Consider the following 25,861-nt stretch of genomic DNA (forward strand, 5'->3'; position numbering starts at 1 on the left):
AATACTGTTGAACATTTATGCAGAGTCATGCATTTAAAAAAAACAAAGTCAGTGTGTAAACTGAATTCTGCAGTTTTATAAAGGGGTAACCTGTTTATGATTGGAACAAGGATGTCTTATGTAGATGAAAATGACCTGTTCTCCAATGTGGAGCAACATCACAAGATGCAGGAGTCGATGCACATGAGCAAATCACTCTGAGGTAGTAATATGGTGGCTTGCTTCCAGGGATGGCATGAACACTAAAAACAATAATCTCTCCCACATGCACATAGAATGTTCAGTACATGCCTACATGCACACACAAACAAAAAAAAAGAAAAGAAAAACGTATTGTAAACACACATACATGAAAATATGGAGGCGTTATGAGAGCAGGCACTGAAGGTTGAGTCCATGCTGGGGAGGGGAGGCGTGCCGCTGCGGTTCCTCTGAGTGTGGTGGAGTTGATGGACAGATAACATGGACACATGAAGCACAAGGACTCGGAAGAGATGCTTTCAGGTGTGACTTTATTGGAGGTCTACTCTCACATTCACACAGTGATGAAAGAAAAGAGCAAAAAAAAAGGAGGTAGAAGATGAGATGAGAATATTGCAACAGTTGTTAGAAAATGGAGGACGACAAGGAGGCAAAGTGGAAGGGGGGTTGGGGGGCGGAGGGGGGATGGTGGTGGCTCTGAATGGTAAATCCTGGCCGCAGGATTTACAAGACAGAAGAGGCAACAGGATGGATTCTTATGAATATTGCATGATTTGAACACAGGAGGAACAGCTGAGTGGATGGTATGGCGAGAAACCACAGTCCAGTAAATGGCTTCTTATGGCCTGAGCCTGGTCTACAGAGAGGGTGGGGGGCGGGGGGTGGGGTGAGGGTGGGGGTGCAGCCAGCAGCAAAAAAGCAAGAGCAGCTAGTTATTCCCACACAAGTCAGTCTTAACTTTCAGCTTTAACCTCCCTTCTTTCAAGTTTCATCAGTCCAAAGCTCATTATCAATCCATTCATTTTTGTCTAATACACTCACAAAAACACACGATTAACAGCATGAGGAGAAATGCGTGCGCAAAAAAAAAAGAAAAGAAAAGAAAAGAAATAAAAAAGGAATAAAAATGTTTTAAAATAAAAATGGTGATGGCAAACACAGTGAAGCTGAGATTCAGTATTTACAATAAACATTCGTGGCTGAGACAACTGGTTCAGCCATGACAGCACAGAGTGGGCACGCCTTTACCACGGGCGCCGTGCAAAATAGAGCTTCTCTTAGTAAAATACATTTTCTCTACATCTAACTTCAGCAAATATATGGCTCAGACTAGAATATGACTTCTATTGGAATCCTATGACAGTCTACTTGTTAATGACAGGAGCAAAATCAGTTATTAAGTGTGGATTTTCAAAGTGGGTGTTTGTGTAGAGTAGCCCTGTTGACCAATAAATCTTTGTGTATAATTCCAACAATGGCTTTCAGTTCACAGTGACTAAAGAACTGTAACAGATAAAAGAATGAAAAAAATAAAAAATAAAAACACGAATGAAAAGATGATCAAAACTCATAGTTATGAGGACAGGCAGTCTTTATTGGAAACAGGGGGTGGGAGAATACAAAAACCAAAATAATAATAATAACAATAATAATAAAAACAGAAAGAGAGACAGACGGGGAGGGGGCGGAGGCGGGCAGAGATGGGGTTTGATGGTGGGGCAGTCAGGGTGAGAAGGGGTGGTGAGTGTGTATGTCGGTGTGTTTGTGTTTCTGTATGTCTGCATATGTTGTGTTTCGTGTCTGTAGGTGTGTGTGTGTGTGTGTGTGTGTCCATGTGGCAGAAGTTAGGAGGAATTGAAAGAGCTCTTACACTCTGCCTTTATGGCCCCACAGTTAATGGGGACAAAGGGCCGGCGCGCAGCGCGGCGCAGCCTGATGATGTCACGGCACATGTGCCGGGCCAGCTTGGTGAGGCGGGTGGCCTGCAGCAGGAAAGCTTGCTTGGTCTTCATGGAGGACTTGGGGCTGCCGCTGTTTCGCATGGGCACCATGTGGTTGGACTGGCGAGGAGCGTGACCTCGTGAACGAGACTCCTGGGAAAGAAGGAGGGAGAAACAGAGAAAAATCACTGATGGCAGCTGATAGAAAAACATTTTAGGCAATATTGTTGCTTCTTCACACATGAATATTTAATATCAGATTTGAAACAAAGTTTTCAGTGGCATCAAAAAAGGATATTCTCTGCTCCATTAGTCTGCACGTCACAATGTGTTTTGTTTTTAAAGAGCTCTAATGCCTAAGACACGTGGAAGCTGCACTTTCTATTGAGTTAGTAGTTATTATGTCTCTTTCGTACACAATAATAAGCTCAGCTGCCAGTGAAATGTAGTCAAATAAAAATAAAAGCAATAAATCTTACCTTCATAAAGGTTAATAGAAAGTTCAAGCAATTTCAGCAGAGTGTCAACTTTATGGTCGTTTTGGAGGCTGTAGTTCTATTTAACTGTATTATGTTAAACTGAGAGGTGAATGTGACCCTGTTTATGTCAATGAGAGCAAAAATAAGGTTGAATCAACATGTCCCTAAAACAGCTTCAGCAAGAACAGAACATTATAATCTGTGTGAAGGCAGGATTTATAGCAAAGCCATTAAATATATCTGCATTAAATAAACCGGCATGTGAGTGTACATTGTGGAATGGCAGGAAAAACACAGGTGTAATTAATACCATCAGTAATGGCTGCACTCCATTTGTATTAGCTTACTGCTGATGTGCATTATGGCTCACTGTGATGGTTTGAAAATGGCTCTTCAATTAAAAAGATTAGTCATTTATGTTATTGGTTACAACTGAGCTTCTCCTGTCAAAATGAGAGCTGTGAAAATGCAGCCTGGAATCAGGGTAGTGCATCCTCTGCAAATCAGTCTCTAACAAAGAAAATCTGTGGTTCAAAAATGGACCTTGGTTTATTTATGTCTCATTTCCTTACATATATAATACACCTATACTCTTTTGCATTGCAGCTGCATTAAAATTTCCATATGCGTGATAAAAAATAAAAGGATAAACTCCTGTGTGGCCTTTTCAACACCAGTTATAAAGACATAAAAAGGACAGATCTTGCCTTCAACTGTCTGCTGTGGAAAAAAATCTCTCGGCTGGTCAGTTTTTCTATAACAGATTCCAGCAGTAAAATTGGAAAGTGTGTAAATCTATTAACAGCGAATATGTGAGATAGTGTATGTGAAGCTTTGAGCTCACTGAATAATTGATGTTATCAACTGAAAACATCACTTAAATACCATAGATGTTAAATTCTAGAGAGGAGCTGTTGTGTGGCTTTTGTTTTACGCTTAATTGTAATGTACAGCATCTGACATTTGCAGCTGCCACACCCTGATTCAGACACATTTACCCGTGCTTTCTGACTGAGCTTACGTTGCTTGCTGGACTCGGGGAGGTCCTCTCCTCTGGGCCTTCTGCTCTGCTCGGCATCTTCAGGCCGCCATACTTCTTCCAGTACATCCAGCAGGAAACGCACAGGCGGCACTGCATGTTTGGAGGCCCCCATGAGTACCACTGGGCCGACTGCATGGCTGTTAATGTGCAAAATGCATTAATGCTCGTTATAGGAATTGAAGGAGACAGTCTCAAGACACTCAGCACATTGATCTTTTTTTTCTTTGCTTACTCTGGTTTCTTGCTAAATCATTGTATCAATATCCATAATCAAGGAGTCACAGTGGATGCTTCTTTATTGACTGATAAGCACCTACAGTGTCCTAACAAACATCAAGAAACTGTCTGCCCATATATACGGGGAAGCAGAATAAAAGAGAAAATGAGAGTTAATAGTTGGGCTGTTTTGTATTTTTTTTTTGATTTTGATTCTGCTCAACAATTCTGGTTCTTTTCAAATCCTGATTGATGACATCCACTCTGCTCAGAGCTTGAATGGTTGAAGTTCAGCTTCTAATACAAACATGAGATCTTCAGTTGCTGCTTTAAAATGAAACCTTTCTACTCGCTAACCTTGTGAGGCTTTTATTGTGAAGCAGCTTTATTTCCCTGTAGCTATAGTCAACAAAGCAGCAGACCAGTTTGTGTATTAAAAAGTATCTTTTAACAGAATCCTGGTGGAGCACGTACCATGTGGGCTTAGTCCTAACTGCAGCAGCCATGGGTTCGGGTCCGACCCATGGCCCTTTGCCGCATGTCGTCCCCCCTCTCTCTCCCTGACTTTCCTGTCTATCTCTCACTGTCCTATCAGAATAAAGGCAAAAATGTCCAAAAAAAAAAAAAAAAAAGGTCAGATTTCTTGTTTGCAGCTTTTTAAATGTGAGAACTTGCACTTTATCTGTTTTGTATTGAACATATTTGGGTTTTTGGGCTGTTGGCCGGACAAAACAAGTAATTTGAAGACATCACTTAGTGAAGCTGTGATGGGCATTTTCGTCATTATTTGACAATTTACTATTAAAAAAGTAATCAACAAACTTGTTAGTTGCATCTCAAGTAGCACAATAGCTCCAAACTTTCAGGAATTGAAGGCACATTTCTAAAGCATCCCTGGTTCTTAGAAACCAGTTTTAATTCAGAGAACCATAGAGAGCCAAATGAAGGCAGAGACGCATCACTGGATTAGTAACAGCTGTCTAGATAAATAAGCAGATAAGCAGTGATGGTGAAAATTAAAGGAAAGCGTCTCTTCTAGTCTCTCAGCTTCATTTGTTTCCTTTTTATTTCTAAATTACCCGTGTTCACTGCCCTTGTGATTTAATTTTACACAAACACACACACACACACACACACACACACACACACACACACACAACTCACTATAGCAGCTCTCGCAGGCTCTGCCCCCTCCTGCTGCATGGTAGGACCCGGGGCCTGCTCCATTCACTGTTGCCATTTTGCCATTGGTCATTGAGATCTGGTTGGGGTTGGGTTTGTTACTGTAAGATAAAAGAAAAAAGATTTAAGAAACACACCGACACTAAAGCTGCCTTCTGCAGTGCTTTAAATCTAAACAAATGATCATTTTGTAGCCACAAGTACAGCAACGAAGCCAACCTCTATATCTGAGTATCGAAATGTGAAATGAAGTAACTTACTATGTGGGGATATAAACCTGCTTCAGTTTGCTCTCTGCCTCTGCTGCCTTCAGTCTCTTCTGCTCAGAGAAAAAAACGGATGGAGAGATTCATTAAAACCAAAACAAAATCAACTGTTGGGACAAAAATCTTGATTGTTTCACACCTTTCAAAATCATTGCTAATAGGCAGCCTGGAAATAGGACTGCAGGATCACAAATACAATCATTAAATGTGTCAATGCATTTCTAAAAGGTGTTGTTTCCTTTCTTCCTGATGTGATAATTTGAAACATCTAATTAAATGAAAAGTCACACCTCTGTCAAACCAATGTGTTGGGAAACCAGTTTATGGCAAATTCACAAAATTCACTTCAGTTTATGATCCACAAGATCAGTGTTTTTTTTTCATGGCGAATACTACTACTACTACTACTACTACTACTACTACTACTGAGCCTGTAAATAGCTGTATAATGGGTCACAGATTGGTTTCTAACACACAATACGCTTTGATTGAAAGAATGAATGAATGTACACAGAAACTTTGTTTACAAGAAAATTCCACGGGGCACTTTTAAGCTTTGGAATTAAAGTAGTTTCTTCAGTGTTCATCAAATTAAATTCAAGGCTTTTTTAAATACCACACAGAATTGAATACAATTTAACGCTGGTTTTCATGCTCATACCAATCAAAGGATGTAAGAAAACCAGTAGAGACAATAATCCTACAATAGGCCTCAGATTTCTGCCAGTACTTCCCAGCTGTGTGTAACAATTCCCAGTAATATAATTAATCAATTAGCAGCGCCTGGACATAGATACATGGCAGGAAATTGGTGGGACATTACCAAATTAAAAAATAATTTGTTAATTTAAATTAATTTCAGTTTTTGCTAAAATTGACACTTGGCCATTATCAGGTGATGAGTTTCCTAGCTATGACAGAAGGAGAAAAAAAGTTCTAACTGATGTTACTGTCTACAGTGGGAAGGAAAAATATTCAAGACATTTGTAACTGAAATTCAAGATATTTTAATACCTTCTGAGGGCTTTTGAGGGACCTGAATTCAGTGCTTTTTAAGACTTTTCAAGACCTGCTAATACTTGGTCAAATGTAAAGACTGAAACTCTTCTATCAAAAACTATCAGAGTGTCCACATCACAGGACAAATCCTGAAAGAAATACTTCATTTTATTGTTTTGAAAAGATGTAATAAGTCTCACCTGTTGCACGTATCTGTCTGTGGTCTTCCACATGTAGTAGTACTCTATGATACTGGTCAGAGACTTCCATGGCAGCTTCACAAGAGGAAAGAATGAAGACGGGTGGGTGGGGTGGGTGGGCAGACAGAGAGTAAATTAATGATATTAATATCTCATGTTCTTGCCATCTGGGTGCGAATGTCTTCATGTATATTCATGAGCGAGAGGCATCGTGACCACAGAGGCTGAAAGCTACCAGCTTTGCTTGATTCTGAGCCTCAGATGACAACACACACTCTCACACAGACACAGACAGTGATTCACACATTTAATAAGTATTCATGAGCACCTGGTGCCACCGCATACACCCATATCCCGCCTTTATTGTACAGAATAGGTAGATGGCGAGAGGGAAAATTCAGCAGAATCAAATAGGCACTCCCTGTAGGCTTGAGAGGGTGGCTGTTAAAATTGGTAATTTCTTCCTTCACAGAGCAGCGTCTGTGGTGAGTTTAAATTCATCTCAATTACAACAGATTCCCATTGTGACACGTTTTCACAGCGGGACAGAGAAGTATCAAGTCCACAGAAAGTTAACTCAAATCACTCCTGCAGCATAATCGAACGTCCCCACTGCATGACAAACAGCATGCTAAGTAAGCTTCAAAAAGTCGCGTATTTCACCAAAATACATCTAAACACACAGCTACTGTTTGTAGTTTTCACAGCGCCGTGGTCTATTATGATTGGCTCGTGTTTATCATAAACAGCACACCATGTAAGAAACATGAAACATCCAACAGACCCTCTAGAGCCCAGGTTGACTTTGTCATATGTTTTTCTTTGTTTAGCATCTTTTAAACTGTCCTCACCCCACATACATGGGATACATATAGAAAAGTTGTAGCTTGCCAATAGCAGTTGCCATAAGCAAGCAAGGTCGAGGGACTGAACAGTCATAATATTTGTACCCTTGGGAAGGACATAGGACATAGGTATCGCATGCTATGGTCCCATGAAGAATATACTTATTTGGACATGTAGTAAGTTTTGTATGAGTGTTGTATGGGTTTGAATACGCCCTTCAGAATTTGGTGGCATTGCAGAGTGATAACTGGTATTACTCATCTCTCCTGAAACTTCTTCCATCATGGGTTAACCAGCATTTCCATAACAAAACTATAATACAGTCCATTTACAAGTTAAGTGATCATATTCCAACTAATTTTTGTGCCTCGTCATTGAAAGTCACTGAAAATATCAATAATTCAGTTTGAAATGTTTTTGGGCTCCAGACATTAATCAAATTCTGTGTGAAATCCTAACATTTCAACTGGTTTTCTATGTTTGTCTCTCCATGATATGCATGATAAAGTAATGCTACTGTAAATTAAACATGTTTGGGTTTTTCACTGTTTAACAGTCAGACTCCAGAGGGTGACAGCCACTTTTCAAGCCCATAGAGGGTCAATACTTTATGCTTAAACAACAGACTTTGAACAAGCAAAAGATACTGAATTTTCTCTAATTTTCTCATGATGATAAACAAAGGAATTCTTAATCAGTCAGTCAATTTTGGAGTCCAGGGGGAAAAGTTTAGCCACATCTAGGGCTGACTGAACCGTATAGCTTGATTTGTATATAATACACACCTATTAATTTGCAATTAGAATCACGGTTGACATCAATTCAAAACATAATATTAAAATACTGAAATTTATGACGTAAACCAAAGGTTTCCCTATCAGACATTATGTTTATTCAATCACTTTGGCACCCCAATGGCAATTAACAGATGACTGACACCCCACAAATTCCAGCTGTTATGGCTTTATAAAAGCCAGAGTGAGAGCACAGTTATAAACACACACTTACAAAGTCTTGTCGGATGTCGTTGAAGTCTTTTCCGTATTTCTCTAGTGCCTCTTCGAACATAGCGGCTTCTGAGGCGCTCCACTCTTCCATCTCATCCCTGCAGAGCACTGGACCGCCCGCTGGGACCAGTACACTCAGCGCACTGGACAGGTCGTAATTATGGCGATGCAGTGTGTCCATCGCATGGAACTGCAGCCAAGGGACACAATCCATCATTTAAATCACAGTCGGGTAATGATCCGTGTGTGTGTGTGTGTGTGGCCAACTCACCAGTGTGATATCTCGTGAGGCTGCAGCCGCACTCATGTGTAAGCTTGGTTGTCTGACTGAGCTGCTGCAGTCCAACGCTCGAGCAAAGGTCCCAACCGCCCTAAAAAAAAAAGGATGTAAACCACTAAAAGTAAAGAGCCCTCCTTATGGTATGAGCCACCCCTCAAACAACAATAATGTGCCTTTATTATTTTTATTATTTTTTTTATTATTTTTGCCCTCACACTTTTGCATTATCATACACAAACAGAGGAAAGTAATGGAGTTGAATATCATATCCTTCCCAGCAGGAAGGGTCATAAAGTGTCTTTACTAAGAATGGTTCCTGGAGGAATCAGGGTTCATCACAAGCCGCTATCTGAAACTTTCTGTTTGGTCGGTTTGAGCGGTAGGCTGTCCGAGTAGATGTCTGAGGTGAAGAGTGATTTACCGTGCCACCACTAGGAATTGGTCTATCTGTTTGTTGGTGAGTGGACACTCTGGATCCCACAGCTTCTCTTCTAGCTTCGACTGGTCCCTGTCATCTGCCTCACCTGCAGGACACAGAGACGACAGCTTCACCACAGGCTGAAGGTGAAGAAATCGATTTATAATCCCCGGTTGTTTGCTACAAGTCAACTTCATGATTACAAATCCCATGAAATTGCCTGGAAATTGTCCACTTACTGCTGAGAAATCACACATTTCACGATTGATTGTTTTAGAGCAGTCCTTTTACCAGATCGAAGTTTAATCTGCTATGGATTTATTCATCTCAATGTACATGTTAATCTCCACTCAGATGGTGATTAGCTCCATCTTCTCTTAGGGTTTCTTTTTAAATAAATACATAAACATATGTCTAGTTCTTAGACTGTCACCTCTACAGCCTCTAAGAAATGTCAAAACACCCAGAAAATCTCAAATGAAAATTGTGGATGCAGATATTCTACAACTTTTGTTTACATTAGGACAAGAAAAAATCCATTTCCTTGCTCAAGTTGTGAGGTGGTCAAGTCAACTGGATGATGGAAGATTTACAGAAACTTTCCAGCTGCATGTGTGAGAGAGGCTCAGAGTCAAGGACAACATCATACATTGATCATGTCAAACCTGGATACTTAACACTTACTTGACCTATTAGTTAACTCATCACTTAAGCTTCAACCAGCCAAAAAAAAAAAAGTATTTCCTCCATGGTTTCCTTTCCCTGCTGTAACCCTTTGTGGATAATGTGGCTTAAGAAGGAAAAACAAGCTTCGACACAGATGTAAATAACAAAACCCGTGGGCGTTATTTGACAAATCAAATGCTGAGTGAATCAGCTCGTGTGCAGTTCTGACTGACCTTCTTGTAGCATTTCAGGTACGTCTGCTTGAAAGCGCGGCCCCACTCTGATCTCTCCTTTGTCGGCCAGCAGGGTCTTCTGTGTCGGGTCATACACCAGCGAGTAGAAGAAGGTATCCTGAAGAAAACAACACGCCAATTACTAAGATGAAGAACCCGCCTCCATATTTTAAGCAGCAGGGTTTTTACACTCACTCTAATGTCAAACTCATCTTCTGTTTTATACATTTGAATCTGAACCTTGAATCTATTTGGAATTCTGCTAGTAAACCTGTAATCCGCAGCTGTTGTATAACAGAACAACCCTTACTGTGAGGCAAAGAGACAAACAAGAAGTCTTAGCAAGAACTGAGGATAACAGCTGCAACCACAAAATTTGACTTTTCTACAGCTGAAACAAACAGTTGATTTATATATAAAATTATAGGCTACTATTTTGATTACTTAAGCAAAAATTCCTAATAGTCTCCAGTTCCTGCTTCTCAAACACACAGATTTGCTGCTTTCTTTGGTCTTATGTCATAATATACTTAAAAGTATTATCCTTGAGGTGTTGTTTGGACAACACGGTTTATCTGACAACATAATGTGCATATTTTTAATTTTTTTCTGAAATTATATGGACTAAATAATAAATCAAGAAATGAATTGTCTGATTAATCAACATTGAAAGTAAGTCATGGTTAGTTCTAGCACCTGAATATCTCAGTTTTTGACATCTGAAAAAGCATTTAAAATATGACCAGACTGTAGTAAACAACCAACAACAAACAGCAGTAGGAGATGACAAATCAAGTTTTATTTTTCCCTCTGGCTCACCTCTTTGTCAAGGTATGAAAGAACGGCTTCAGTCTCATTCAATAATGCCACACTGCACTTCCCCCTAATAGAGAAAGAGAAAGAGGACAAGCACCATGTAAAACACAGACGCAGGAAGTGAGCAGTATGCGTGTTCAAGGCTGGATGAGTGACTATCCATGAGCACTGCCTGCAGTTGATGAGCTGTGTGTGTGAGAGTGTGTGTGTGTGTGTGTGTACCTGATGTGTGTCGCAGGTAGACTTTCATATTGCCGGGAGAGGAAGAGCTCTCTGTGGCGAAGCTGGTGTTTCTGTTTTTCTGTTAGTTCTGTCTCTGTCGGGCTCTCCTTCTCCTCTTCCAACTCCTCTGCAAATGCACACACAGCGGAAAATAACTTTAAAATGACGGATTAAAAGACACCCTGATGTTATTAAATGGTCACCGTGTGTCACAGAAGGCTCAGTGAAGAAACATGGCACAAGAAATATGACAGGCTTAAATACTGACCAACAGATTAGAGTCACAAATGGTCTCTAATATTTCAACTGTGCTGTCTTCAGATATACAAGAGTAAAAAGTCTCCAGAGGACTTTGCAATCACAAACTACTGCTGCCATCTATTAAAGACACCCAGGCCATTTTGTGCAGGACTAATACTAGGAATGTAATTTTAACAACAGTGCTCATATAAATACTGCATTAGCTGAGTCTGAGTCAGCACATAATGCCAGGCAGCAGATGAGCATCTTAACTGTAACACAGTGGCATACAGATAATTAAAGATTATCTTCCATTGGAAACGTATCTATGCTTGCACCAGTTGTTTTCATAAAAGGTAGAACTGGCACTTTAACAACTTTACATTCCTGTTACAAAATGTCCTACAGACACCAACATTCCCCATTTCCACTGTTCTGATATTTCACGCTCCACGTTGCCAGTATGCTTCATGGTCATGCTGCATGGTCGAACAGCGTTGGAAACTTTCCCTCCGGGACTGGGCCAATCCAACATTCACACCCACTGCATGCTGCAATTGGCAAGCTGGGCAAAGGTGAGAAATTAGCCAGGGTTTCAACTTCTCCAGCTCTCTTTTTTTTTTTCATATTGGAAAAAACTATGTCCCTTTTCATGTGAACAACCAAGTCTCTGCCCTTTCTATGACAGCCGGCCTCAGACCAGGGGATAACTGAGGTGAACCCTAAAGACTTGAGATTAACTAGTTAATAGAAAGACGAGACACGATGAATTGTGCAGATGGGGGACAACTTTGCACCCTTTTGGACAGTCTTTCCTCGAATGGATTCATGCTGTTGCCATCGTTTCGACACACAGAAGTAACAGTAGTAAAAAAAGAGAGCATGAGAGAGAAGTTTAAACCCTGTTTACAGTAGTTACCATCCTCTGAACCCAGGGCCAATCCTAGCGTGAAGTAACTCCAACATTGAATAAGTGTGAGAGTAGGGGTTTCAGACGCTGTACGACCACCCGTCAAGCACACTGACCCCTTGACAGACCACTGAACACACCAGTGTCTCTGGCTGAGTCACCATTTTTCAAACATGCGGCTGCTCGATGTTCAGATTCTTTTTAGAGTAAAATAGTCTCTAATTTGGAGTTCCATTTCTACATTACATTGCTGTTCTTACTTTCATCCAACAGATAACAGCCTGCTCTGATCTCCTTTGATACAACAGAGCTGTAATTGCTGTGTAAAGACAAATGCTAATGCAGTTTCATATTGAAAAGATTTCCGCTGGCAAACCACTAGAAGGCAACTGTAATAAGTCCTATCTCTTTTTTGTCCCTGGCACTGGTTGCTAATTCATGGGTCTTCGCAGCAAGATTATGGACATATTTCAGAATTCTGTCAGTGGATGAGTAAATGTATTCATTCATATGTTGCAAGGTAGGAAAGGTAAAACACGAAGCAGTCACAGGCTCTGTTCAAATATATTTTGAGGATGCTTTCAGTGTTACAAACATAATTCTATTCAACTGTATAGTGTTGGGGAGGCAGCAACAGATACCTTCAAATCTCATGAAGTAAAAACAAAACTATCTGCATGGTTTGACACCAGTAAGAGCAGGTGGGAAAACATGTTTTTTTTCGGATTTGGCTGAACTGACCACTCTCCTGTAGAGCCAACGTTTGGCTCACGGCTGTTGTTTGATCTCGGGCTGCAAAAATTAATCAGCATGGAAGACAAAACACATGCAAATTTTGCTGACATGGCTCCAGAATGACTCCACTGAGAGCACTAGTTCTCCCTTCTGAAATTTCTACCCTAATGTCAAAATAAACAGCAACACAGCAGAAAAACCTTTCCGATTTCAACCAAGATCAGTGCCTTGGTAACACGTACAGATGTTTCAGTCTTGGCTCCACTCTGCACACTCAGTTTTATTTCTGTAAATCAAATTCACTAGATGACTGTGTTTTTCCCATGAACTAGTCTAGGCCATAAATTGTGTGAATTCTTTCTTTTTTTTCTTTTTCTTTTTTTTTACAGTATTGTAAGCACTGCTAAATTTTATTGTTGTTGCTGCCTCTTCTGCTGACCAGCTGGTACACGACAGACTCCAAATAGATGGTTGAATTGGCACTGTGCAGCGATCAATGCATATGTCCCTGCATACTGTATGGTTTATATTTTTGCGCTTAAGGTTGCTTCCTGTTTACAGAGTCTACCTAAATGAACAAAACTGGTTTTACACAAACAGTTTGACCACACACACAGCGAGAACCATATTCAGCCACACAATATATTCCTGTCTTTCCTGTCTCAGTCATGAGAACATTACAAACCAGTCTTCACTGGGTCTCCTGCTGCTGATTCCTCATCCTAATCATTCTACTTGTGAAAATTGTGAGATTGTTTTGGCACAGGAGAGTTTCTTTACCTTCAGAGCAACCAATAATTTGTTTTATTGGGACCAAAGGGCCAAGTGAAACATCACTGGAAGCAGGTAGACGGCTTCCCACCAGAACTTCTGTTGATGTGGTAACAACACCTTCCTTTCCTTCCATCTTCATACAGCCATACTCATACGCCAATTCTCCCCCTCTCGGTAATAAGCAATTGAGAAATTAATGTGATGTATAAATATGAACAGCGGTACATTATCAAGTCACACTGGAGAACCTATTTATGTTCCAGTGGCACCATCTCCAGAAATGCTCTGATGAAATGGTTGCACTCTGGAGCCGTGGTCGTCATGAAGGGAAAAAAATATCTTATTGATAGTAAATGTTATATTGTGCAAAGGAAATGCGGCGGGGTAGCGCTGCTGGAAATGTCTGCCTGACTGACATGCAGCAGAAAGCCCATGATGACATTTTTCTCTCAAAGTGACTGGCTGACGATACAACCATGGCAGAAAACAGCAGCTTTCGGCTTCAGACTGGACTGAAATGTCATTAATGAGTAAATAACAGCTCAACTATTTTACTGATTCTCACATCTCAAATGTAAGGAGTTGCATCTTTTTTCATATTGGTGTAAATATATCTGAGTAGAGCTGCAATGATCTGCTGATAATTTTCTTGAGTACTCTGTTCTACTGTTCAAGAGAAAAACTATTAGAGAGAAAATAATGTGCCAATTATCAGCAGAACAATATCTGCATAGTATTTTTTCAAATCATTGAAATATCTATAAAGTAAAAACTAAAATAAAAACAAACAAAATAAACACCATCATTACTTCCTCCCAGAGCCCATGGTGACATATTGTCTGATCAACAGTCCATAATCCAAAAATATTCACTTTACAATGACGTGAAACGGAGAAGAGGAGCAAATCATCACATTTGTGAAGATGGAACCAGCAAAACTTTGGTGGCTTAAAAGTAATCCTTTGCCAATTACTTTTCTGTTATTGGACTAATCAGTGAATCCACTTATCATTTCAGCTCCACATTTGAGTTTATTCTAGTTAACTTTTGTCTTTTATAACACTTGACTACCTGAATGAGACTGTAACTGTCACATGGAACAAAAAGTCTGAATGTGGGATGACTCACTTGCATGTTTGTCTGCGAGCTGGATGAGGCTGTGGGAGATGTCTCTCCTTCTGTAGAAACAAACCACCTTGGCCTCCACGTTCCCACTGGCCGTCTGAAACGGAGAGAGGAGAGAGATCCAGGTTGGCTGAAATAGGTGGCAACACCTCCCTGTACAAACCTCTAATTTCCCAAGAGACCTGGCTAATTTGCGAGCCCGCCAAGCGTTGCTGCTATGACAGGCTGACCAGGGCAGCAACAGCACTTATGATCAGATGATTGATTGATTGTCTCACTGTATAATTAGGATGACAGGCTTAAAGACTCAGCCAGTATTAAATGGCGTGACTGATGGAGACTGAATGAATGTGGGGGTACGAGGTTTGAGAAAACTGCTTACAACTTCTGCTGCTTATGGGAGGTTGTACATACAGTAAGAGCAGATGAATGTTATGACAGTGTTCACCCGAAAGGATGTGGTGGGAAAAAAAACAGGAACAATGTAAAGAATTACAATTTAATGCCACCACAAGCTACAGTCCATAACATTCAACCACTCTCTTTCAGCCTCAACAAAATGTGAACATTACAAGGCAGTATATGCTGTACTGATACTGGAGGAAGTTCCATTTCACCCACCACCTTTATCACTTATGATAATTACAACGTCCCCTGTCTATATATTACAATGTACAGCCTCGATATGTTTTTTCAGGCTGACACTGACTTGATCTGACATTTTCCCACCCACACTACCTTGGGATGGCATGGATTTATCTGAGCAACTCTGTGCAAATGTAACACAGGAAAGGCTTTTCTGACACGTCTGTAAAAGATGCTCGTGTGGTATTTAAACAGTGTATGTTAGTTTTGGCTTGTTATTAACTAACATTAGTGACAAACCTCTATGAAATAAGTTAAAACAGGCAACTCCATAACTTGGCAAAACAAATATCAGACTAAGTTGCCTTTCACAGCCAGTATCAGCTGATACTCAGTCTGGCAATATATTTTGCATCTTTAGTCCAAGGCTTTCTGAGCTCCTGAAATGTTTGTTACAATAATCACCCCCGCCTACACATAGCACACTCCTACAGGTGTGTCCTGCAATACAAACGACATTTATCAGAGTGGGGAACACCCCTCTCTTTTAATCACATTACAAACACTTTTAGTTACAAAATGAGAACACACACATACACCATTGCAAATACAGGGGGTGGACGCAAGAACAGAAAGGAATCTTGTTATTCACCCTGAGGCATAAAGAAGCATAATCACACAAGAAATGACACACAAACACTTCAGTACCTTGTTGAGCTCCTCTATCCGGCGGATCAGGTAAGGGTTACTGGAGGAGTTCTCAAAAAATACGTAATCTGGAAAAAAAAGGAAAAAAAAAGAAAAGAAAAAAACCACAGAGATTACTTCACTGTATCAGATAACTGTGAGGCTAAATAATCGTGTAGGCTCAGATGAAAACAACATATGTAAATGCCAAACTAGAAACATGTGTATCTATGTAAATGTGTACAATATCATGATCAGATCCGCAGATCACTATTAAAACTGTGATTTTAACATGCTGACGCCACCGAGAATATCAAACTCCAAGTCAAACAAAGGTCATCAAAAAGGTAAATGTGTGTGTGCTGCAAGGTTTCTACAGCCTGAGAAAGTTGCCATACTTTCATGATTTTTGTAAGATAAATAAATTACTGGTTAGGAACACAGCAAAGTCATAACAGTTGACTTCCCACTGCTCTTCAACAGAAGCTACGTAAACATGACTTCACCTAGCCAGAGGAGACAGAAATCCAGCCTGGTTCAATTGCACTTGGGCAGAATATAAGGTAACTTTGGAAAACTTAAGGCCATGAAATGTTGCCTTCAAGTGTTGCCAGAAATCAGAGTTGCCAAAGTGTGACTCTCAGTTGCATTCAGTGCATATAAATATTACCATTATCCGCCTCTGGAGCCAGAGTATGTTAATCAGCCATAGTTGTAAATATGATGAATTACAGCCCTGACAGGTATATTCTCTGTCTTTAATTTTTACCTGTGTAGCAGTAACAGGGCTAGAGCTGGAACAATTAGTCACTTACCAGATAACAAAAATATAATTGGCAACTATTTTGATAATCATCAAGTCTAATTCCAACCTGGCAAATTAGAGGATTTCCTGCTTTTCTTTGCCATATCTCACTGTAAACTAAATATTTTTAGACATATGGACATTAGGTTGAGCAAATTAAGACATTTAAAAATGTTGCATTTGGTTCTGTGAAGTTGTGATGGGAATTTTTTCATTTAACAGACTAAACAATCAATTTAAGAAAGAATCAACAGAATAATCAATAAGAAAATAGACTCTTTAGTTAAAGTCCAACACAGGACTAGCTTTTTTTAATCAAAGAGGCAACATTTAAAAAAAAAAAATCCATGTTCAATCACAGATTTATTTTTACTTTTGAACAGAAAAAAACTTCAATGCTCCAAGAAGTTAAAGTTTGAGAAGTTGGAGTTTACAGAGAGCACCTGAAGGCAGCAGCAGCACTGCACTAAAGGTGAGTATATGGGGAACTAGCTGATGCACTGAAACAAAATTGATTCACCGGTGATAAAGTGTTGTCAATAACATCACCTGGGCCAAGATGCTTATTGTTTGTGTGACATGTCAAGCATCGATACCATTTAAGCTAATTCACTGACTTAATATAGATCTGAAGCTCAAGTATGCGTGAATAAAAGGTGTTAGGTTTAATCCTCCCGACGAAACGACGCCATGAAACGAGACAATAATTTGATGTTGAATTCCATTAGACTGCTAAAAAGCTAGCTAGCCACTGAAGCCAATTTGCTAATTAATTTCACTTGTGGTGAATCTAGATGGACAGTGGAGCAATAACAGTCATGTAATGTTACCATGATGGTCAGATGCTTTGCTAAAATTGTGTAAAACGAGAGCTTCAGCCGCAATTATGGTAATCAGTGAAGCCATTGCTGGTGCTAACGTTAGCTAAATAAGGACTCGTACTAATGGCTGCATGCCAGAAGAGGCAAATACAAAGGCAGCCTCAGACTATCCGGGGTAACGTTTTAACAACCTTTTAAACACATGTCTATTCGAGAAGTCCCACTGTGCGTCAGTTTCCATTATCCCCGGTCTAAATATGCGAAAACCTAAGCGCAACGAAGGTGCCGACAACTGAAAAATGTTTACATTGTGAGCTAGCCATTTAGCAAGCTGGCGGCTAGCTGCTGTGGCCACGACAGACGCGAGGCCTGACCCATTTTGGATCCCAAATATTTAGAAATTCTCACCTTTCTGCTCCAACTTAATGCATCTCTGTTACTGTAACACAGCCGTACCTCACCATTAACTACAAACGAACTCAAAAAAACGCCACATTATCCCCGGGGAATGCAAAACTGGAAGGGTTTCTGTTTGATAAAAAGATCCACATTGACATACATACCTCCGACCCGGTACATGTTGGCCGCCATTTCTGCCCTCCCGGAGTGTTAACGTAAACCATAAACTAAGAGAAATAGAATAAATTAATAAAAAAAACAATAAAACTCAATCTCTTAAAAGGTAAAAAGGTGCGATAAATTATGATCGTCGAGACTCCGGATGTGCACCCAATTGGGAGATTTTTGTCAATTCAACCCCCCCTCCCCTCCTGATACGATTCACAGTACCCTTTACAATACAGTGAACTCACGGCAGCCAAAAGAAGTCGGATCAACCAGAAAAACCACTGCCTGCTGACGTTGGGAGGGGCGCACGCGCAGACCGACACACACACACACACACACACACACACACACACACACACACACACACACACACACACACACACACAAACACGTACTCAAGTAAGTGACCATAAACACTTTTAAATGAAATTCCCATATAAGCGGTAAACTTAATAATAATACAGAAATATGACTCATACCATAATCTTTATATAAGCTAGCTCATAGTAATTTAAATTTATCAATTATAATTCAAGTCCTGGCTATAAAATAACATTGAGTAGCCTACAATAGAACAACTATGGAAAACTATAGTTTTCGTGCATGAGTTTTTCTCTTGGTGTTCGTGCGTCCGTGCATGCGCGCGCATGTGACATCACTGATGGGATTGGCTTGCCCTGACTGGGGTGGAGAGTCTCTTCCACCGGCTGCAGAGGGAGAAAGAGAAGAGAGTGAGGGACAGAGGGAATAGTTTCCAGCAGCCACGGAGCTGAACGCAGGGCCACCTCCACTCAGAGCGAACCACGCCCCGGGGGACAGGGGAGACCGTGACCCCCCACTCCCCCTAAAAGTGCCCAAAGTGCGGTTATGGAAGGGGGAATGGACTGTGAAGAGGAGTTTTAGTCAGGTTACACATTGACGACATGAAGTTTGGGAAGAGCATCTGCGTGCTCAACGTAGGGGGAACCCGGTACGCCTTCACCCGTGAGGTGATCAGGGATTTCCCTCTCCGGCGCGTCAGTCGCCTGCATGCCTGCGCAACCGAGAAAGAAGTCCTTGAACTGTGCGACGACTACGACCGGGACCGGAATGAGTTTTTCTTCGACCGCCACGCGCAGGCTTTCGTGTTCATCATGCTGTACGTGCGCTCCGGTAAACTCCGCTTTGTCCCCGGAGTGTGTGAGCTCTCCTTCTACACAGAGATGCTCTACTGGGGGCTGGAGAGCGCGCACTTGGACTCCTGCTGCCAGAAACGTCTGGATGACAGGATGTCCGAGATCGGACTTGACAGTATGTCTGAGGGGGACATCAGAGTGTCGGGGGATGAGTCTCAGAGCCCGGGCGAGTCGGTGCAGCGGATTGCGCTCACTGGTCGCGCTAGATGGCTTGAGAAGATGCGCAAGGCATTCGAGGAGCCCAACTCTTCGCTTGCGGCGCAGCTGTTGGCTTCAGTGTCCGTGATCTTTGTAATCGTTTCTATGATAATGCTGTGTGCTAGCACCCTGCCGGACTGGGATACAGCCAAGAGAAATACTGTGGAGGAGCACAGGTAGGTTATAGCCAAAGGTCAGTTAAGTTGAGTGGAATAGAAGGGGCCCAGGTATGAGGATGCTGCTAAACGTTCAGGCGCAATGTATGCTATTATCATACAAGTGAGCTCCTGCCATGATAAACACTTTATGAATCAATAAATACATTCATAACCACTTGAGAATCTCATGCCCGCGCCTGCATTCATTAAGGCAGCGCTCAAACCCATTGCGCACTATTCATTTAGTACCCAGAATGTTGATGCATGGAGACATTTGTCATATTCCGGCTTAAAATAATTTTTAAAAGTTTGCAGTTTCTTTGAAGCAATATATTAAAAACCTGATAGAAAACACATTATGTAGGTACAGGAAATCTGTCCTTGTGTTTAGTGAATTGACGCCCCTTAGGTCAATACAGCATGATGACAAGTTTCAGGCAGCACATTAAACATTGGGCTCCTCACATGTCAGACAAGTGGCAAGGAAGCCAATCAATAACCAATCCATATTATCTACAAAAAGTGTAGTGTTAATTATTACACAGAATCCCTTCCTTGCTCTTGTCTTCCTCTAGAGTCTCTCCCCTACTCCTCTTCACAATTACTTTGAGTATCTTTATTGGCTTGGTTTTTAGTTTACATTGCACAGTACACAAGGAGGACAAACATATCAGATAAACGCCAGTTTCATAATATTCCAGTAGGTAATGAGTTGAACATAGAAGGTGTGCTGAGGGATTATATATTAGGGTAAACAAACAGAAATGAATTGGGCCACTTACAGGAATCACCTTCTGTCTAAGTCAGCAGTTATTCCTGGCTCCAGTTTTTTGGACACAAGGTGAAAAAGTGCCCCCCTGTTTCCACATTGTTTTGGCCACAGGCTGTCCTCTCTGGGAAGCCTGAGTGAGGCGGCCCCTCTCTATATAAGGCTAGGCTATGTTCACTCAGGCTGGACACAGTTTTGAGTTTTGGATAGGTTACAGTGGTTAGATAATCAACTAAAAGTGTAGTTTATACTCGGGGTCAAAAGGATTCCAATTTAGTTTCATGCCACTAGATGATGACATTCTCTCAGTTGCTCTGTAATTTGGTTTGGTCTAATTGTGCTGATGTGGTTATCCTAAGGCTCTGTGGTATTTGCTTGGCCTGGCTGCTTCTATGTCAAATACAAGCACCACCTCACTCTAATTCAGTTTGATTCCCTTTGCTGTGCTAATCAATGGTGTGTCACAATCTTTGTAGGGTTTGAATCCCCCCCTCTGTGCAGTTTCCTGGCAATTTCCTCATCATCTGTCCTCACTGTGTATCTGTCCTTTTGTTTACTTGCGTCATTCCTGAATAACATCAGATTTCTTCCCCATTTCCCATCATTTATATCACCCCTGCTTTGCTTCCTTCTTCCTCACATTTATTCATCGTCAAGCAGTATCTCATTTCATCCATATCTCACTGTAGCTCCTCTGCTGTTTCCTGTTTACAGTCTGTTCCACTCATTTTTCTCCTTTCTTCTCTCCTCTGTAGGATTGTAGAGGCAGTGTGTATTGGTTGGTTTACAGCAGAGTGCATAGTGCGCTTTCTGGTGGCCAGAGACAAGTGGGACTTCCTCCGCCGGCCACTGAACATCATCGATGTGATTGCCATCACCCCCTACTATGTCACCATGGCAATGGCCCGTGCAGGGATGCCGAGCGCTGGGCTCGGGGTTGCTGGGGTGATACTGCGGGTGCTGAGGATGATGCGAGTGTTCTGGCTCATGAAGCTGGCCAGACACTTCCTGGGCCTGCAGACACTTGGGCTGACACTCACGCGCTGCTACCGGGAGATGGTCATGCTGATGGTGTTTGTCTGCGTCGCCATGGCGATATACAGCGCTCTGGCCCAGCTTCTGGAGCATGGCTTGGACTTGGGCACGCAGAACCACGATTACGCCAGCATCCCGGCGGCCGCCTGGTGGGTCATCATCTCCATGACGACGGTGGGGTACGGGGACGTGTACCCTGTGACAGTTGGAGGACGGGTGCTCGGGGGAATGTGTGTAGTGAGTGGCATTGTCCTCCTGGCACTGCCCATCACATTCATCTACCATAGCTTTGTGCAGTGCTACCATGAACTCAAACTCCGCTCTGCCAGATATGCACGCAGCCTGTCAGCGGAGATACTGCGATAAACACACATTCTCATCAAACATCCATGGCCCTGCCTACACCAGACAGAAACTCAAAAAAACAGTGAATCTGCTGATCCCATAGTGATATAATTGATCAGCACTGTGCCCTGCCCTCTTTCCTGCCTGAGCCACACCTGATTTTATTTGGCTTGTCTAGTTCCTGCTTGTTGTGTTGATGATCTCCAGTGATCATCTTCAACCAGCATGCTCTGCACCTGTCTCCTTAACAACACAGTTTGCACAGAAGAATAGGAACACACACAAATAATTATTTATTAAACACACACGGGCACATTCAATCCAGTTTTGACACTGGCTGCTGTTTACACTGTATTCCCATGGTGACAACATTGGCAGAGATGGCTGCTTTTTTTTGTACGCTGCTAGTGCTGTGTGTGTGTGTGTGTGTGTGTGTGTGTGTGTGTGTGTGTGTGTGTGTGTGTGTGTGTGTGTGTGTGTGTGTTTGTCTTGCCATCAGCCTTTCACTTTGTCTAAGCCTTGCACCCAGATGGTACAAATTACACAAGATTGATGTGTGACCTAGATGCATTCTGTTAAACCTGGAGAATATAGTGAAGGAGTGAACAAGTGAGTGGGGATGGAGAAGGGGTGTACAGGGGGCTTAGTGTGTAGGAGTGGCTTAAGCCAGGGATAATGAAATATGGAGACAGGTCAGCAAGGACTAATAAGGTGGCAGACAAATACTGAGGTGTCAGATATGACAGGCCAGATTGAGTGTGAAATGCAGCATAAAAGATTATGGGACAAAAATGACAGGAATGACAGAATGTGGAGCAAGCCTGAGCGTCAAGAATGAATAGCTGGAGTGTGTGCGTATTGCTTCTCCATTGTGAGCGAATGTAAGGCATTTTGTATTTCTGTGTCTCCAAGGCAACCTCATCCTCCAACATGTCAATCATGATGGCGGTTGATTTGTCTCTGCACACAAGCAGGCCACATCCATGCACCCCTTCTGGCTTGGCATGTAGCATTTTTTGTCCTGCGATTGTGGGGAATTAAATATCACAAATTCCTAAAAAAAAACAAAAAAAAAACACACACACAAAGGAGAGCAGAGGCTGCCACAGATGATGGTTCTGACATTCATGATTCAGACATGTTTGCACTGTCCATGCGTTCGCAAAGATGATATGATTTGTTGAGGAGACACATGATCCAAACAGACAAGTCGACACTTCTCCCACTCAACAGTCTTTCTCTGCATCTCCTCTCCTCTTCCTCCTGTTGCCATCAAACGTCCTCTCTTTACGCACACACACATGCACACAGACATATCAAAATCCTGCTCTTTTGTTGCAAAGGAAATTAAACAATTAATGAGTCTGAGTCTATTCATTATCTGTCTGTCCTTAAATTTAAAGTCTACATTTGTTATTTCCTCATAGACTTTGCTGCCTTGTATGAGTTTTGAATGTATTGTAAACAGTACATATCTCAATATCCTGCTCGTTGTGTTATTAATGTGCTTTTTTTAATCAATATTTTATTACCTAGCTTGCGACACATAATTTTCAACTCATGTGGCATAGCTTATAGCCCAGTAAATTTTGGCCTGGCCTCATTGAAACCATCAATCAAAACTTTTTCAGCAGTAGACTTGTAATTAACGTGATCAATGTATGAGGTTTTATAATAAAACGACTCTGACTGTGCGAAACATCTGTGAATGTGTAATTGCTTATTACAAATCAAACTATAAAAATGTAAGTGTTATCAGACTCCGTCAACTGCTTTCACACAGATGTAATATTGATCTGGGGGGTTTTCACATCATCTATTCCAAACCCAAAATAACCTTGTTAATTAACTAAACTAATTAATTACACAGTATGACCCAAAGATGTGTTCAATGCACAAGGCATTTTGGGCAGATAATCCTTCAAAAGTTTTGAGGTGATGACATACAGTTTAAACACCTGGGCCTCCTGTGGGCAGTGGAACATAACATCCAGCATGAGGGACACCTGAGCCCGTCAGCAAGGGCACTCAGTGCACTCACCAGAGTGGGTACAGTGGGGCGAGCATTGTGCCACAGTCTAGTTCACAAAGTACCGCTATGGGCATAAATCGACTCTAAATCCCAAGCTGCCGCTGTACTGCACATAAGGTTCAAACTCTTTAAGTGTGTTCGATAGACTGTGTCAATGAGCTCATTCAGTGTTACCTCTAACTAGACTTTGCAATTCCTGGAGAAAATGAGGTGGGTTTGCTGGCTTCTGGAAAGGCTGATGCTAAACTACGTTTTTGGTTGGTAAAAAAAAATTATTTCTTTGTCACCATATTATATATCCTCACAAGCCATAATTTATTTTGGTTTACAATGTGGAAATCTATTTAAATGGAGTCTAAATTACAGAGAAATAGCAATGTGTGTGTGGAGTCAGAAGCATCAACTTAAATGAACTGCCGAATGACTCCTTAAGTTTGAGAGTGACAAAATTAATGTCCTTCAGAAAGAGACACACCACCTTAAAGAAAATGCCAAAACAGAGACGCAGGAAGGGAAGGCCTACCGGACCACAGGAAGTCAGAGCAGCCAGGAGCATGAGGACAAAATAAAAGCCTGGGAATATGAGAGGAGGGTGTTGCTCAAAAACCATCGACAACCTGAATTTGACTGTGGTAAAGTTATTGAAGTCACTTGACAGTAACCAGTATAAGGAAGTGAAGGAGGAGGAGGTGGATTATAGGAGATGAGAGAGGTGGAGGAGGGAGAGAACGTGAAAGATATGGTGGATGAGGGGGTGGAGGAGGTGACAGAGGCAAAGTGCAAGAAGAAGAAGAACAAGAAGAAGCCTTCATGTTGGAGGAGGTTCATTTAATCCCCTGTTGAGGTGGTGGGTGAAAGATGAGGAGGTGGAGTAAGTGACAGCTGAGCCACCACCTGAACCTCCACAGGTGAGCTGTGGACGTACCAACGCGATACTGAAAGAAGAAGAAGAGGCCTTTGCAGTGGAGGAGGTTCATGAACTCCTTTGCTTTTGGCTCATGCGCGCATCCAGTCAGATTAAGAGTGATGATAGTGCACAGTGCAACTAGTTTTCCATAAAACTATAAAACAGCCTCACTGTGTCTGTTTCCTCTCCTAACATTCCTCCCTGTCATCATTGAAACCGGTGCACCTACAAAAAGTGCCCAATATGGCCATGTCTTGTTGTGTATGGGTATTTTTTCTCCCCACACAAAAGCGGTGCTAATGACAAACACATTGGTTTTTCTGTGTTTCACAATAATAGTTGCCTGGTGTTTTGAAAATGGAATGCTTTTTATGTGGAGGAGCAGCAACAGGAAATCTTCAGTTAGCATTAGCAGTTAGCACTCCAGTATTAATGTGTCCACTAGAACAGCGACCACTGTGAACAATAGACCTATTATAGATAAAAGTGGCAGGAATTTTTTACTACAGGCTAGGAGCTTTTTAATGTCTCTATATTGATTAATTGCTGATCTGACATTACTGCAATGAGGAGTGGCGTTTGTGGCCTGTAGTGAGTTGCCATTGTCACAGCTAGATTTAACCTCAGTGCTGTGTCTCACGCCTGGGTCTCACACTGGAAGCAGGACACTGTAGGCACCACACTGGCGGTCTCTGAAGTTTTCTGACCTCATTGTCATTGTTCACGGAACCAGTTTGAGACGACTTTTGCTTTGTGGCATGGTGCTGGAAGTACCCGTTAGAAGAAACTTAAAGGGCCATGAAGGGATGCACACGTTCAGCAACAATTCTCAGATAGTCTGTGGCATTCAAACCATGATTGATTGGTATTAAGGGGCCCAAAGTGTGCCAACAAATCATTCCTCACATCATCACACCACCACCATTAGCCTGGAGTGTTGATACAAAGGGAGGCTGTGTCTGCGCGCCTCAGCAGAAATCCAGATTCATCAGACCAGGCTACATTTTTCTTTCTGTCCAGTTGTGGTGAGGCTGTTTCCACTGCAGTCTCAGATTTCCGTTCTTGGCTGACAGTGGTCTGAGGGACCTTTAGCCTTTCTGTCAGCCCCAGAGTAAATTAAAGTAATATGAGTCTATTATACAGAAGAATTACCCCGGTCAGAGTTGTATGATTATTTGTGTTGAAACAAGTTGATTGAA

The 25,861-nt window shown here is 41.6% G+C and overlaps 2 protein-coding genes across 3 annotated transcripts in view; one reads left to right on the plus strand and one right to left on the minus strand.

Moving 5' to 3' along the window:
* LOC111219839 (metastasis-associated protein MTA3-like) overlaps nucleotides 1-18,365 on the minus strand; it is a 26,905-nt gene extending 8,540 nt beyond the window's left edge. The window contains exons 1-16 of one of the 2 annotated variants that reach the window (XM_022742661.1): nucleotides 18,289-18,365; nucleotides 18,040-18,102; nucleotides 15,872-15,939; nucleotides 14,582-14,675; nucleotides 13,460-13,621; nucleotides 10,795-10,921; nucleotides 10,576-10,639; nucleotides 9,757-9,874; nucleotides 8,861-8,963; nucleotides 8,431-8,530; nucleotides 8,161-8,349; nucleotides 6,307-6,381; nucleotides 5,102-5,160; nucleotides 4,824-4,942; nucleotides 3,423-3,580; nucleotides 1,556-2,075 (exon numbers count right to left, since the gene is read on the minus strand). In XM_022742661.1, coding sequence (XP_022598382.1) covers nucleotides 1,827-2,075; nucleotides 3,423-3,580; nucleotides 4,824-4,942; nucleotides 5,102-5,160; nucleotides 6,307-6,381; nucleotides 8,161-8,349; nucleotides 8,431-8,530; nucleotides 8,861-8,963; nucleotides 9,757-9,874; nucleotides 10,576-10,639; nucleotides 10,795-10,921; nucleotides 13,460-13,621; nucleotides 14,582-14,675; nucleotides 15,872-15,939; nucleotides 18,040-18,067 — 1,713 coding nt within the window. In that variant the 5' untranslated portion in view covers nucleotides 18,068-18,102; nucleotides 18,289-18,365 and the 3' untranslated portion in view covers nucleotides 1,556-1,826. The other variant, XM_022742662.1, reaches the window with a different exon arrangement.
* A 434-nt stretch (nucleotides 18,366-18,799) lies between these two features.
* Nucleotides 18,800-22,154, plus strand: LOC111219840 (potassium voltage-gated channel subfamily G member 3-like). The gene is made up of 2 exons (XM_022742663.1): nucleotides 18,800-19,592; nucleotides 21,099-22,154. The coding sequence occupies exons 1-2, from the start codon at nucleotides 18,967-18,969 to the stop codon at nucleotides 21,742-21,744; spliced, it is 1,272 nt and encodes a 423-aa protein (XP_022598384.1). The 5' UTR covers nucleotides 18,800-18,966; the 3' UTR covers nucleotides 21,745-22,154.
* The last annotated feature ends 3,707 nt before the right edge of the window (nucleotides 22,155-25,861 follow it).

Source organism: Seriola dumerili, unplaced genomic scaffold, assembly GCF_002260705.1.
Source record: "Seriola dumerili isolate Sdu_G_001 unplaced genomic scaffold, Sdu_1.0 BDQW01000068.1, whole genome shotgun sequence".
NCBI classification, from domain to species: Eukaryota; Metazoa; Chordata; class Actinopteri; order Carangiformes; family Carangidae; genus Seriola; species Seriola dumerili.